The following is a 16,933-nucleotide window of genomic DNA, read 5'->3' as shown; positions in this document are numbered from 1 at the left end:
ATCAATTTATCTATACACTGTCTATGCAATAGAGGCAGTAAGATATGTTTAGACTAAGAATGATAAGCAGGTAATTTTCTAAGGATGATAAGCAAATGATTTTCGACTAGAAATGATAAGCAAAACTTTTGACATGCAGACACGGTCGAAGTCCAGACTCACTAATGCGTCTAAACAACTATCAGTTAGACACACTAATGCAAGACCTGGTTCGCTAAGACCACCGCTCTGATACCACCTGTAATGCCCCGTCCTAATCCATCTGGACGAAGTCTTCAACAGTTGGCCCCATTGCGAGGTTTTGACCTCTATATGCCATAAACGACTCCATGTAATATGAGCAAATGCACAGCGGAAGATTTCTTTCATACTTGAGAATAAACATGCTTTAAAGTGTCAACCAAAAGGTTGGTGAGTTCATAAGTTTATCATAAAATAATAAAATTCTGTAATTTTGATAGACCACAAGATTTAAATGCTGCATGGTACAAATGGGCCCGAATCCTATACCCACCTGTAATGTACATGCAATATCTTTTAAATACAGTACACCTTTCTCGTGTACGAAATCATCTTTCGTAAATCTTAGTAACCGTACACATATCTCGTGCACAAAAATAACATACACATAACCTGTGTATAAAATCATTCTCTCGATGCATAACATTCATATCAATTGGTGGCAACTATCATGTCTACATAATTCAATGGTGGCAATTATCATGTCCACATAATTCAACAATAATCCGTAGAACTTATGTCTGCATAACAATTCATTCGAGGAATGTTTTGCTTGTGTCTATCTCGTCAAACATTTATAAAAGTATTTCATGTATTCACAGTTCAAAATATATTTCAAAAGCATTTAATAAAGCAGTTGTAAAAACAGTGCATGTATTCTCAGTCCCAAAAATGTAAAGAGTAAAAGGGAGCAAATGAAACTCACCTAATGTATTTTGTAGTAAAAATACATATGACGACATTGAATAAGTATAGGGTTGGCCTTGGATTCACGAATCTATATTAAGTATATATATTAAAATATATAATCACAATCAGACAAGTTTATATATATTAATTATATATATTACTTATTTAGAATAATAATGTATTTATTATTTTAAATGTTATATATGTCTATATATATATATATATATATATATATATATATATATATATATATATATATATATATATATATATATATATATATATATATATATATATATATATATATATATATATATATATATATATATATATATATATATATATATATATATGTTATTTTTATATGTTATTTTAAAATAGTAAGTTAGATATAATTATTATATCTTTATATAAATGTCTTTTGTTTGCTAAATAATAGTCATAGTAATACTAAGATGATGATAATAATAATAATAATAATGATAATAATAATAATAATAATAATAATAATAATAATAATAATAATAATAATAATAATAATAATAATAATAATAATAATAATAATAATAATAATAATAATAATAATAATAATAATAATATTAATAATGATAATATGAATGATAATACTTAAAATGATAATTTTAATAAAATACTTTTATTAATAGTTAAAAAAAATGATAATTTTTGTTATGATAATACTAATAATAATATTAATAGTACTACTAATATTTAATGATGATACTAATGATAATAATAATCATGATAACACTAATATTACTAAAAATTATAAGATGATACTATTAGTACTTAATGTTAGTAATAATAATAATGATAATAATAATGATATGACTAACAATACTAATAATAGAAGATTACCTTAAAAGTTTTCCCAAAATAAAATGCCCCAGACAGGGTTCGAACTCGCGACCTCTCGTTTCACACAAATACTCTTAACCATCCCTCTCTTACTGTTTATCTGTTATGCAACACATTTTTACCTTTAAAACCTTTGATAAATATTATAAAAATAATATAAATATAGATAATATTAGTACCAAGAATAATAATCTTTATACCTAATAAAGATTTAGTATGATTTTACAGTTCAACCGAAAAAAAAAAGAAAAACAGATCGATCTAAAAATCTCCATCCTTTATCATAATCGATCGTCCAGTTATTATCATCATCATCTTCATTATTATCAGGTACTTTTCATCATCATCATCTATTTCATCCTTATGATCACCCTAATCATAATTCTAATAATCATCATCATCTCTTATTCACGATCATATCCCTCTTATCCTCGTCATTGCTGTACAGAAAACAAAACAGAAATAGCAGCAGCCCAACAGCAACTAGTAATTTGGGTCATGGTCCAATAAATAAAAGGAACTCGGCCCAAATGGAAACAGGTTTACAAATTGATCAAAGAATGGAATCGTGGGGTTCATCCGGGTAACAACAACACGTCATCCATCACTATCATCATCGTTTTAAATATCCTCATCACCTAATCCCACATCATCATTCTTTATTAAAGATGATTTGTTTGTCTGCCACAAATAAAAAAAAAACGCACTAGTATCTTTAAATAATGACATCCTCACCAACTATCTTGATATTATCATTCTTGATGACTAAAAGTAAAAAGGTGAAGTAGCATGCGTGATTAAATAACATATAAAGGTTGTTGCAAACAGAAAAAGATAAAACGCAGTAGCAGTAGATAAAGGTGTTCGAAAGGGGGTTTGTTGCAGTGGTTCTAAACAGAAAACTTACGCTGCATCAGTGATAGGGTTTGAGCTTGAAACAGGAAAATGAAACGCATGGTGGTGGTTTATGAAGAAAGTTGGTCAATGGTTGTCTCGGTTAACAATACTAAGGGTGATCGATGGTGACTTGTGATATGTTCTGGTTTGAAATAGAACATTAAGCAAGTTTTGTGCAGCTTGTTTGGAGAAGATGGTGATGGGTTGATGCTTGTCGACGTTGAAGAAGGTGGTGGAGTTTAAGAGGTGGTGAATGTAGTTTCGATGGTGGTTGATGGTTTAAGTGGGTTTTTGATTGTTGGTTTATTAGGTTGAAGTAATTAGCAAAGATGAGTTTAAATGGTACAATGGTGGTGGTGATCATGAAGAATAGAAGTGATGGTGAGAAGATATTGGAATGATTTTATTACACGATTGAATTGCTCAGTTATATAAAAAAAATTGTTCTCGATATGTATCACAGATAACAAACAAAATAAATAAATAAATAAAATAAAATAAAGTAAATAGTGAAAGGATTTGGTTCGTACTAGTTGATATTGAGATGTAACAAACTTGGGACAAAAACAAAAACCCATTCCTAATCAGATTACGATAGGAAACAGATTCAAGTGCAAAGTCTTGCTGTTACATCATCTAAATATGAATACATTTAAAAAGAAAAAGAAAGAAAACTGAATCCTATGTTGAATAAAAAAAATTACGCGTATGACTGTATATATATATATATATATATATATATATATATATATATATATATATATATATATATGTTTATATATCAGTTTTATATTCTTTATATGTATATGTAATTAGCTGTATTACTACATCTATTTATATATCTTATATATATATATATATATATATATATATATATATATATATATATATATTTTGATAATTATCAAGTATAATTACATTAATACTATTAATAACACTAATAATAATATTACTAGTAATAATAACTAAGGATATTTAAATCTTAACTAAATTATACTTTTAATTTTTCTTATAATAATATTTACATACATATAATTATATATGCACATCAAGTTAAATATAATTGTTCGTGAATCGTTGGGAATAGTCAAAGGTCAAATGATATTATGAATGTAGTTTACAAACTTTATTACTCAACATTACAGACTTTTCTTATCTTGTCGGAATAATATAAAGATTAAGTTTAATTTTGGTCGAAAATTCTCGGGTCGTCACACCACCTACTTTAACAATCTCATTAGGGTCAATAGTCTTTTGATAGTGCAGCTTTAATAACTCTAATTTGTGGAGTAGTTGTAGTCTATGTACGATTTGCACGTGTACATGTTTTGATAACTTTTTTAGTTCCTCACCAGAGTACAATTTATGTTTTAGATTTACTAATGTATGTAAGAATTCTATATTATGATATGTAAATTATGTTCGCATTTAATAGTCGATGTTGATGTTTGGTAAATTACTACCGTAATCGCATACAATTATTGTTCAATGTGTAGGTTCTTTAATCTTGTTTACTAATGGAACATTGTAGTGCACAATAAACTATTTTGTCTAATTCAAGTTTGATCATATTTGAAGTTGCGCGTCACAAGTAACAACCTTAAAAGCTGATTCACTTGTCATGGTAAATTGTATGTATTTGGCTTTTTCAATGTAGTAAATGTAGAAGATTTTCTAATGAAATGTATGTTTTAAATGAGTCGATTGTTCCATCATTGGTAAATGCTTAAAATTGCATTGAGTTGCAGATTTGTAATTAAAAGTAATGCAAGAAGTAAATATTAACTAACTGCATGCATCATTGGAAAACATTACCGTATCCAAAAGTTTACAACAAACACACTTAAATACATGGTACAAGTGCAACAAAAAATATGTAACCTAACAACATCCAGAATGTACAACACTTATACACCAATAGTAAGTACAATTGTTTAAATCAACCAACTAAAGATAAAAGTTGTGTTGCTCTAGATTGTACGTTAGTTCATAATATTGACCAGGAATCAAGCCATTGATTGATCAGTACTCTGGAAAACCGTAAGTAACTGCCAGATTTGGTTTCTTTTTCCCTGTCTCCTATTTCAAACGCCACTGGAATTCATCACCATCATGATTAAAGCAACTCACATAACACCCACTCCTCAGTCCTGGGAGTCCAATAAACTCTGTTGGAAGACGCTAACGAAAAAGAAAATACATATTTAGCCAACGTTTTAACCAAATTGTTATTCTATAATGATGAAGCATAAAACGTTGATATGTAAAAAGATAAGACAAGTAGTGTACCACCATTTATCAGTTGATGAATGTTAAACTTTAAATAGATAAGAAGCGTACCAACAAGTTACCAGACGGTATTTTTATAATCACAACACGATCAGGATGTTGATGTTATTGAGGCATTGGTTCATCTTCTGAGGTATCACTTTCGGTATCACTGTCTGAACTGTCATCAATGTAAATGATTTCAGGAATGGATTGGGAAGTTGATCCTATTTCCCAGTTAGTAGAAACATCATCATCCATCAGCTGAAAAGTCAATAAACAAACCTTTTCTACACCACGGTGGTCATAAAGCACCAGCACAAGATTTTCCGAATCAGTTGCATAAAAGACCATACAATCACCAGACGCCACTTTAAGGTCTGTAAGCAATTCAGACCATCCTTCCCACAAAACAACATCGTCTTCAACTGAGATTACCACCACCCTTTTGTTGTACCATCTTTTAAAGTGAACAATTATTTGTTGTTTGGGTCCAGAGTTTCCGAAAGTAGTTGTTAACCATTCCTTTGGCAGTATCTACATCCAATCAAAAATAATGCTATTTTTGTTAAAGAAATATAAAACTAATTTGTTAAGATAATAATAATGTACACATACTAAATGTGTGGTACATATGCGAGAGCGAAAAATGAACATACCAATCCTGGTTCATTTGGATTGTTGACGAATTTCATGAATGAAGGGAAATGTCTGTATGGAGCATTTGCATACACTTTTTCCTGAATTCGAGTCAATACTTTGAAAGATGTGAATGGATCATAAAAATTCTTTTGAAATAGGTCAGGTGAGTAAATAGCCAACTCGTAGTTTCTTTTGTCGATTCCAGTCATTAGTAGGATATCACCTTCTCCAATATCAAGATCATTCATGATCTTCAACCAGCCATCGCCAAGTATCATAAGGCTACGATCATTCATCGAAAATGTAACTTCAGATTTATATCCTAGCAGGGTGTGGATGATAACAGAATGTCTTGGAACCATGGTATCATAATGGTCAACATACCATTCATGTGGCAAAGCCTGTAACAAAACATAATAACCTGATATGTCTTACAATGGTTTTGCTGTATAAAATATATAATTTTAAGGTTAAAACAGAAACGAAACAATACCAGTTCTAGCTTATCTGCTAATCATATTATGTGGATGAACGATGGTGGACGATTGTAGGTAGCCATAAATGACAACTTCAGAGATTATTTCTGCTTCTGTAAAATCAACATATATGTACATATCAGTAATGTAGGTAATAATAATAATTATGGTCAAATTAACACAACTAGATTTAGGTATAATAGTCTGATATTTAGGGCACTTCGTCTTTAACACAAAATATATTAGACTCTTTCCGCAGCATCTATTAACCACTTTTAAACCCTATTGTGTCCATTTTCTGAATAATCTAAGACAAAATGTGCATGTATATAACCTAATTTTCGATTATTGTTTCCAAATAACACAACTCGTTTCAAGTATAATAGTATGATTTTATGGTCATTACGTCAATAGCAAGAATATTCGAGTAAAGAACAATTAGATAACTAAAAAAACCATCAATACCTGTATTTGAGACGATCCTTTAGCTGTGAGGAAGAAATCGATTTTGTTCATTAAATAATCACCGTTCTATGATGATGGAGTAGGGTGTTTCCGGTGGTTTGATGATGAAGTGGGATGGTTTAGGGTATACGAAGAAGTTGGATGGTCTGGTGATCGCGGTTTGTTCCCGGTATTAATATTGAAAAATGTGAGTGTGTGTGTGTGTGTGTGTGTATGTTTTAGAATTATTTGTATATGTATTGTATAGATTGGTATTATTAATTTAAAAGGTAATAACATAAAGTAAATTTTTCATGGTAAAAAAAAAAATAACAAAAGACATAAAAGACATGTTGCATAAGTCATTAAAAAATATACTCGTGTGTGTACAAAAAAAAAGGTAATCAATCATAGGTTTTAACAATTTTTATGTGTCTGCAACCTCGTCTCCTTCCTGATGGTCTTCTCTAAAGTAGATTGTATTATTTCCAACAACAACTTCATTCATAGGTTGAACACCGACTGAAAATGGCGGTAACTCGTCAAATTGGTCGTACTCATCCTCATCAACAACGTTCTCGACACCAACAATCCGTCATTTTCCATACTGAACCACATGCCATCTAGGATCCTTTGGGTCTTCGATAAAGAATACTTGAGTAACTAGTTTTGCTAGAATGAATGGTTCTTCTTTATATCCATTGGTGGAAAGATTAACAGTTGTAAAACCATCTTCATCAACTTGAACACCGCGGTCATTATCAACCCACTTACACTTGAACAAGGGCATAGTGTACGAATCACCATAATCTAATTCCCATATTTCTTGAATGACACCATAATAAGATTTTTTAGCGATCCTTGATCTTTCTTCACGATTGACCATGGTGAATTCCGTCTACGAGGCTATCACCGTGACACCGCTATTTTGAGTTTTACTCTTCTTGTCTTGAGCTTTAGTGTAAAAGGTATACCCATTTATGTCATATCCTTGATATTGGAACACATGTTTAGGGGAGAATCCCAAAGCTTCGACCGTTTTATCAATATTTGGAAGTGTCCTCCTAACTTTGTCTTTCAACCATTCTGAAAAAGTTATTTTATGTTGATTTGCCAACCACTTTGCACTCTTTTTAGGGTTTTGTTGTCTCAAGAACGCAATGTGTTCTTGTATGAACGGATCAATAGATGTAGTGTGTTGTAAGACATTAAAATGAGCCTCTTGATAATCGGCAACATTTGAATAGCCCGTCTTACGCCCAAGTGTCCCTTGACCTGCTAGTCTTCCTTCATGATGACTTTGTGGAATCCCGACACTTTTAAACCCATCCATATAGTTTGTGCAGAATTCGATCACCTCTTCGGATGCATATCCTTCAACGATACTGCCTTCTGGTCGATTAAGGTTCCTTACATAACCTTTCAAGATACCCATATATCTTTCAAATGGATACATATACCGTAAGAAAACTGGACCACATGCCTTTATTTCTCCTACAATATGAGATACCAAATGAACCATGACATCAAAGAAAGAAGGTGGAAAGTACATCTCAAGTTCGCAAAGAGTAAGTATGATATCTCTTTGATATTCTTCCAGCACATCAAGATCAATCACCTTTGAATGAATCATGTTGAAAAATAAGCATAGTTTTGTTATTGTGTGTCGAATACGGTTGGGAAGAATTCCACAAATTGCGATAGGAATCATCTGGGTCATTAGTACATGACAATCATGTGACTTCATACCAAGTAACTTCAAATCTTTCATCGAAACCAACTTCCTAATGTTAGCAGAGTATCCTGATGGAACCTTAATACCATGTAAACATTGACACAATTTAGTTTTCTCGACCTTCGACATAGTATAACAGGCCGGAGGAAGAAGCTTGGTGGACCTTCCATCAATATCTTTAGGTTGTAGCTCTGGTCTGATATTCATTAATTCCATGTCCCTTCTAACTTTAATTCCATCTTTTGTTTTTCCAGAAATGTTCAACAGTAACCCTATCAAACTTTCACACACATTTTTCTCAATATGCATAACATCAATACAATGTCGGACTCGTAAATGCTTCCAGTAGGGTAATTTCCAAAACATAGACTTTTTCTTCCAAATACCTTTTGGAGGACCAAAACCTTTCTTTCCCAACACAACTTTTATAGTAGCAACTTTGGAGAGTGTAGTTTCTCCATCCAACGGTGCTGGTAGTTTTCTATCCTCTATAGTACCATCAAATAAATCCGCCTTTTTGCGATACGGGTGATTCTCTGCAAGCTCTCTCCGATGCCCCATAAATGCCGTTTTCTTACAATTTGTGAGCCATATCAAGTGAGTATTTTCCTCACAAATAGGACATTCCTTTTTCCCCTTCGTACTATATCCAGACAAATTACCATAAGCAGGAAAATCATTAATGGTGCAAAAAAGCATTTCCCGTAGTTGGAAGTATTCTTTCTTGTATGCATCATAAACGTGTATACCGGTACTCCATAATTCCATCATTTCATCAACTAATGGTTGCAAATAAACATCAATGTCATTTCCAGGTTGCTTTGGGCCTTGAATCAAAAGAGACATCATTATGTATTTTCTTTTCATACATAGCCAAGGCGGTAGGTTATAAATGCATAGAAGAATAGGCCATGTGCTGTGATGGCTACTCAAATCTCCGAATGGATTAATTCCATCTGAACTGAGTCCGAACCTTATATTACGTATCTCATCCCCAAATTCTTCAAAATCTTTATCAAAATTTTTCCATTGAAGTGAATCGGCCACATGTCGCATTTTACCATCATTTTTACGATCTTCAGCATGCCAACATAATAATTTTGCATCTTTCTCATTCGCAAATAATCTCTTTAATCTTGGTATGATAGGCAAGTACCACAATAATTTTGTAGGAGGTCCATTTTCCGACACATAACTATCAACATTATCAGTCAGTTTTCCACGTTTATACCTAGATGTACCACATACCTTACATTGATGAAGGTCTTTGTCTTCATTCCTGTATAACATACAATCATTTGGACAAGCATGTATTCTCTGTATTTCCAATCCCATTGGACACATTAATTTCTTTGCTTGGTATGTTGAAACTGGCAGCTCATTACCTTCTGGTAGCATTTTGTTCAACAACTCTAACAGGCTAGTGAAACTTGTGTCACTCCAACCATTGTTTGATTTTAAATTAACCAGTTGTATCACGGCCGAAAGTTTTGAAAAATTCATACAACCGGTATATAAAGGTTTTTCCGCGTCAACAAATAGTTGTTGTAATCTGTCATGATACTTATCAGCAATATTATCCTCCATATCCAAATCGTCAAACATGTCATCAAAATTAACATTATTGTCACTATTGTATGAATCATCTTCATTATCGGTATTGTTATCCGAAACAGACGGGTTAAGGTCAGCTAATGACTCGCCATGAAAAGACCAACATATGTACCCTCTCATAAATCCGTGTGCAATTAGATGACTTTTTATATCGGTTGAATCAGCATACCACCGTGCATTTTTGCATTTCTTACAAGGACAACTAATTGCGGTGTTTCCTTTTTCTAGTTGATCAGTCTCGGTAACTGTAATAAATTCATCTACACTATCCATAAACTCAGAGGTAGCGTGACCTATCTCGTACATCCAAGTATTCCGATCCATCTACAAGCAACATTGAAAAAGTTAATACATTATTAATAATTAAGAATGTAAAAAGTTGGAAAATGGACTAGAACCCACGACCTCCTCTCTACCAAGCAACATCCTAACCATCTAAGCAATTGTGTTAAACTGACTGATTTACATTTATTTTTTATAAAAATATCACGTATCGTCTACTATTAAAAAAACTCCAAATCAAAATCAATTGAGTTTTTATCGATCATAATCCCATTACCTCATTATCATTTCTCTTTTGTTACATCAATTGAGTTTTTATCTGTCTGTGTTCTAAAAAAAACTGCGAAGTAACCCAAATCACTTGAATCTGTAAACCCTAATTGTTCGATACCTTATTCGATTTCTGTTCTATTATAGATTCGGTCTCAGCACGATTCTACTTTGCTACCATGCCTTACACGAAGCAACTTATCACAAGAGAAAAAAAGTGTATTTCAAAGGTTAATTCCTATCAGTAATTATAATTAATAATTAATTTTATATATTTGATAATCTAAATTTATTACTTTTTTTGGTTCAGAAAAAAACGTGAATATTATTGTCGCGCATTTAGTCTTTGAAATGGGTTTGGTTATGAGTTCGGTCAATTTCCTTGTTATTGCATTTTGTGTATGTGTGATATGTTTGCTGTGTTATTCATAACACAATAATAAGACTACATGTGTTTGAAATGATATTAAGGTGTATAAGCCTTTGTATAAGCCTGTGTTTGTTGTATTATTATCTTAATTTGTATATGCAGGTGTTTAGATGTGTATCTTTTCTATTGCATTTGATGTGTATCTTTTCTATTGCATTTTGTGTACAGATGCAACAAAAAAATAAAAAAAGAAGTGTAAATAAACTGAAAAAGAAGTCAGCGGTTGTTAAGTTGAAGATTGAATTTGACGAGTTTGGCCAAGCTATTGGAAAAACCCAAGCTATTTTTTCGAGCAACATTGGCGTCTTAACTAGGAGCACTTGTGATTTCCTTATAAAGGATTGGAAGCATGTGTCTCCTGATCAAAAACAAACTTTATGGAACAAAATAAAGGTATTAAAATCTAAGATTTTGTTTAATTACTTTTTATTTATATATGTTACAATATTCAACACTTACATTAGATTACGTTATACAGGAACTTCATAATATTGAAGACAATTTTGCACGAAAAACAACACTGCAAAAATGCAACACAGCGTTTACGAGATTCAAGCACAAGTTAAGAACGTATATGGATGAAGGCAAGCTTCCTTATGTGGAAGTAAAAGATTACGATTTCATAACTCCAGAAAAATGGGAAAAATTTTGTGAACTCGAAGATACGCCTGCTAGACGAGTAAGTGCTATTCAAGCTGATTTGTATCAGGTTTGGAGGTACATTGTGATATTGTAACGCTTTGAAAAAGGCATTTAATCGCATTAAAACTGTGTAGGAACTAAGAGAAAAAGGTAGGAAAAACGCTTTACAAAAAGAAAAAGAAAAGTATGCTCGAGTTGGTCATTCGGGATATCGTGGGAAAAGAGCACAATGGGATACAGAAGCAAATGATCCTCATAAACGTACACCATACCACAATATCAAAGATCCTGCAGCGAGGTATTATGTGCTGGGCAGGATGAAGCCGGATGATAAAGGGAAGACGGCAGTAGAAACATTTGCGCCGCTTATAGAGAAAATTGTAATATATTTATATTTGAATTTTTAGACTAACCATCTTATAATTTTTCTATAATTGATTACTTGTGTTTTTTTATCCAGGTTAGGACAGATAAAGAAGGCGGGAATGCCTTGTTAACTCATGTGGGGAAGGAACACGGTGATCGAAAAAGGGGTATAAGTAGCACAATAGGATACATCAAAATCACAAAGAAACAGAAATCAGACGATAAAGGAACGAGGGTAACTGATTTAACTGATGTTATGTTTCTTACAATATTTAAATGCTTACTTACTACATTTTATATTTCATGTTTGCTAATCAGAAGTCTCAGGAAAACCAAAAGCATGATGATGAAGAGAATGTTGTTGATGAAGATAATGATGATGAAGAAGAGAATGATGATGAAGAAGAAGATGTAGATGATGAAGAGAAAGAAGATGATGAAGAGGATGTTGATGAGAATTCTGATCATGAAGATGATGTTGATGATGAAGAGAAGTCTGATGATGAAGATGATGGTGATAATGGAGTGGAAGGTGCTAATGAGAAGTCTCAGGAAAAGGAAAAGCTTGATGATGAAGAGGATGAAGAGAATGATGATGATGATGATGATGAAGATGTTGATGATGAAAAGAATGATGAAGATGAAAAGGATGTTGATGAGAAGGCCGATAATGAAGATGAAGGTGATAATGAAGTGGAAGGTGCTGATGAATGGGCTCAGGAAAATGAAAAGAGTGATGATGGTGAGGATGTTGATGATGAAGATAATGATGATAATGATGAAGAAGATGTTGATGATGAAGAGAATGATGAAGATGAAAAAGATGTTGATGAGAGGGCTGATGATGAAGATGAAGTGGAATGTGCTGATGAATGGGAAGTTGATAATTTAGTGGAAGGTGTTGATGAAGGGGAAGGTGAAAATGAAAAGGATGTTGATGATGATGAGGATGTTGAACATCAGAAATTCACCAAAAAAATAGTGAAACAATCGAAACACATAATGGTAACTGATTTAACTAAATGTTGTTTTTTCTAGACTTTTAAATTACTTACCACATTTAGTTATTCATGTTTGTTAATGAACAGGATGTTGAAAAAGAAATGCCTGATGAAAATTTAAATGTTCATGACAACATCAACGAAAAAGAAGATGCAGTGATTGAAGAAGATGCAGAGTATGTTTCATATGATGATGTCCAGATGGTGATGAACGAAGACGAAGAAGAAAATGTGGATAAAGAAGAAGATTTTGTGGTTCAAGAAATAAAAGATGGAGTGTCTAAAAAGGTTAATGAAGCAGAAAAAGTTGCAGAGTTTTCTGACGATATTGATGAAGAAATGTTGATAAAAAAAAGTTAATATAGAGCAAGATCCACTGATAAGACATATTGATGCAGAGCTAACAAATTTTAGAATGAAACCCAGTCCTCCACCAAGAAGAAGGAAGTCTGAAAGAATCTTATTACAGAAGCTTTCAAAAAATGTTTTCGTCAAAGATGGCACAGGTATGAGTGAGAACAATCCAATAAAATTGTAATTTGTGATGAATATTATTGATGCTAATATAACTATGTTTGTAAATGTATATTTGTGATTCTACTTTATATTGGAGCTAATGAATATTTGTGATGCTCCTTTTGTATGAAGTTTTGATCTGCTAATATAACTGTCTTTGTTTATGGTAATTTGCCAATGCAACTGTACTTAGGGTTATGATTAGGGTAAAGATTGTACTTTGGGTTATGATTGCCACTGAAGGTGGTTATAAGGTCAACATTGCTTATCATATTGGTTATTGGGTCTGATATGACATGTATACTACCTCATGGGTTTTTTTTTCTAAATTGGTTTCTGAATTAGGCATATATATATATATATATATATATTAGAATAGGTTTATATGTTTGGTTTTCTTTTGGTTGCCATATTGTGCAGCAGGTAAATAATCAGGTTATCCAGGTTTTGTTATCCAGGTTTTGAGTTGTTATTACTTCACCAAACATAGCGTTGAGTTGTTATCCAGGTTTTGTTTAAGCTGACCCGGTTGGTTCTGCTACTACTATCAGGTTGTGTTTGCCTATTGTTACTATATAGTATAACTTTCTTTCATTGCATAATAAGGGTTTATATGTTATAGGTTACATATAGTGTGTTTATATGATGTTAATAAAGTTTATATGTTGTTAATATAGTGTTGTATGATGTTTAGAATCGTGTTGTGTAATCTGGCGTGTTAAAAAGTTAGATGGTTGTGTGTCGTTTGTTTGTAAAGTTCTGCTCCAGGTCTGCACTACATGTCTACAATCATGTTGGGTAATCGTGTGAATCATGGTGTGTTATATAGTCAAATTCTAGTGCTATAGATCCAATGAAACATGTGTTATAAACCTGATTTATAAGTCTGATTAAAACATGTGTGAATCATGTGATATATTTGTACAAACTTTCAGAACAAATGCCCAAGTGTATAAAGTAAAAGCAATATTCAATTACCTCTGATGATTTTGAAGTCTCCATTATCTTTGAATCCTGCGACGAAGCTAAACAAGCAAACAAGAGCAAGCCGAAAAAAAACTAAAAAATGTGTGTTTTTATATTTATGAAAAGATTTTTTATATTGTATATTATTTATAACTTCAATATAAATCTTATTTATTTAAGGTATATAAAATTTTATAATATTATAATTATACTATATATACTTATCAAAATCCATTCCTAGTTATCAAATTATTTCCTAACTCTTCTGTAACTAACTAACTTCCTATTAATTAGACGTGCTTGTTTATTAACCCGTTCAATATGGAACCCTAAATAACCCGTTACATTGTTTGTTTAATTAGACGTGTTTGGTAATTTATGTAGACTAATTAACAGAACTTTAAGGGTTAGGTTGATTAAACGGAGATCGTTAACATATATATCACGTTAACTTATTTAGACGTGTCACAGTTAAAGGCGTTAGTTACAAACTAATTAGACGTGTGTTTTGAAACTTATTAGACGTGTTAAGCATTTAGACATGTTCCCGGCAAATCTAATTAGACGTGTTGTCAATTAGACGTGTTGTTGTTTCATATAGACGTGTTCCTGGTAGACATAATTAGACGTGTTGTTAATTAGACGTGTTAGTTGGAATACTCTTTAGACGTGTTGTCAATTAGAGGTGTTCCCGGTAAAAGTAATTAGACGTGGTTACCAATTAGAGGTGTTAAACTTATTTAGATGTGTTGAATATAACCAATTAGACGTGTTGCGAATCTTAATTAGGCCTGATCCGTGTTTTTTTAGGTAGAAATCTTAATTAGACGTGTTCCGTGTGATAAATTAGATGTGTTATATCGTGAACACGTCTAAATGACGGGCTCTAAATGAGCCGGAATGTAGTAGTGTAGTCTAGCAGTTAATAGTTGTAGTTATATTGAATTAGTATCAGTTATAATATTAATATGTAGTGGAGGTGTGTTTGTGGGGATTGAGTCATGCGCATGTTCCATGATGCATGCATGCTACCACTTTACCCATGATCTCCTTATTGATAGTAGTTATTTAACTGATAGAAGTTTAGTTATACGTAGCAGTAGATTGTGTGGTAGATTATTTATTTCCTACTATAAATATGTAATTGTCTTTAGTTAAAAGGAGTATGAATGAAATATTGGTTTATACCAAAAGTCAGTTTCTCTCTTGTTTTCTTTAGAGACTCGCCATCTTGAATCGGCTTTATCCTAGGAGTTCACGGTTGACACAAATAAACCGTATCAATGGTGCTTTCATTGAATCTCTCACTTAATGAATCATGGGATGCCATAAATGAACAATGGGATGCCATACGTCACCGACCCGTCGGGCCTCACTTCAAGTCGCAATGGCCCATTTGGCTACTACCATTGTTAGGTGTAATCCGGAGATACACTTAGCACATAATATGGCTCAGTATCTTCTCGACGACACCGAAATCTCACACCTTGAAACCATTTCACAACAACTCGCCACCACCCCTACTGCCACTCATGAAGACGAACCACCAAGAAACACCTTACCGTACCACCCACCACTGCCGCACCCGACGCCCGACATCATGAACCAAAACCCTACGCCTATCTTGATGTTAGAAACCAACGATCCTTTTCCATCAACCTTGGAAATTGACCAGCAACATGACGAGCTACCACCTCTACCGAAACCCGAACTAAACTCATCAAAGAGTCGGCCCTCACTCACCGTTCTTCACCCTCATGGTACTTCCACACTCACTGATGACAATTTCTTAGTTATGGAAGCTTCAATCACACCCGTACTCTTCATCATTTTTGGTGGTCTTAACATGAAGCTCTTTCACTCCAATTTCACACACAAACCTCCAAAATTTATAGTTATTCAAACTATACATGAACCTCCTTGGAAGATTCAAATAATTTCGTGGTTCGTCTAAGAGCTGTTTGTTAAACCTGGATGTTCGTTCGTACGACCGGCCCGAAAACCACCGTGGAAGATATCTCCAACCTTGAGGACAAGGTTGATTTTCAACCGGTGGGTATTGATACGTACATTAAAGATCATAAGCAGGCCCACTAGCATGTTTATTGGGTTGTCTATTCATGCAGTGTCCGAATCAGATGTTGAAGCCCAAAAACAATTAGGTGACCTATTGATAAAGTAGTCTAGCAGTTAATAGTTGTAGTTATATTGAATTAGTATCAGTTATAATATTAATATGTAGTGGAGGTGTGTTTGTGAGGATTGATTCATGCGCATGTTCCATGATGCATGCATGCTACCACTTACCCATGATCTCCTTATTGATAGTAGTTATTTAACTGATAGAAATTTAGTAGTACGTAGCCGTAGATTGTTTAGTAGATTATTTATTTCCTACTATAAATATGTAATTGTATTTAGTTAAAAGGAGTATGAATGAAATATTGGTTTGAACTAAAAGTTAGTTTCTCTCTTGTTTTCTTTGGAGACTCGCCATCTCGAATCGGCTTTATCCTAGGAGTTAACGGTTGACTCGAATAAATAGTATAAGTTTTGGGTTCTTATCTAAATCTTTGGT

At 32.7% G+C, this 16,933-nt stretch overlaps 1 protein-coding gene across 1 annotated transcript; it reads right to left on the bottom strand.

The window, feature by feature from the left end:
- Positions 1-7,431: 7,431 nt before the first annotated feature.
- On the bottom strand, positions 7,432-10,206 carry LOC139849517 (uncharacterized). The gene has a single exon (XM_071839165.1). The coding sequence runs from the start codon at positions 10,204-10,206 to the stop codon at positions 7,432-7,434; it is 2,775 nt and encodes a 924-aa protein (XP_071695266.1).
- Positions 10,207-16,933: the final 6,727 nt, after the last annotated feature.

The sequence above is a fragment of the Rutidosis leptorrhynchoides genome, chromosome 5, assembly GCF_046630445.1.
Source record: "Rutidosis leptorrhynchoides isolate AG116_Rl617_1_P2 chromosome 5, CSIRO_AGI_Rlap_v1, whole genome shotgun sequence".
Classification (NCBI taxonomy): domain Eukaryota; kingdom Viridiplantae; phylum Streptophyta; class Magnoliopsida; order Asterales; family Asteraceae; genus Rutidosis; species Rutidosis leptorrhynchoides.
Note: the sequence above shows the minus strand (reverse complement) of the source record. Positions and strands in the feature narration are given on the sequence as shown.

Coding starts and splice junctions, on each gene's coding strand:
- LOC139849517 (XM_071839165.1), bottom strand. CDS start 10,206: ATGGATCGGAATACTTGGATGTACGAGATAGGTCACGCTACCTCTGAG.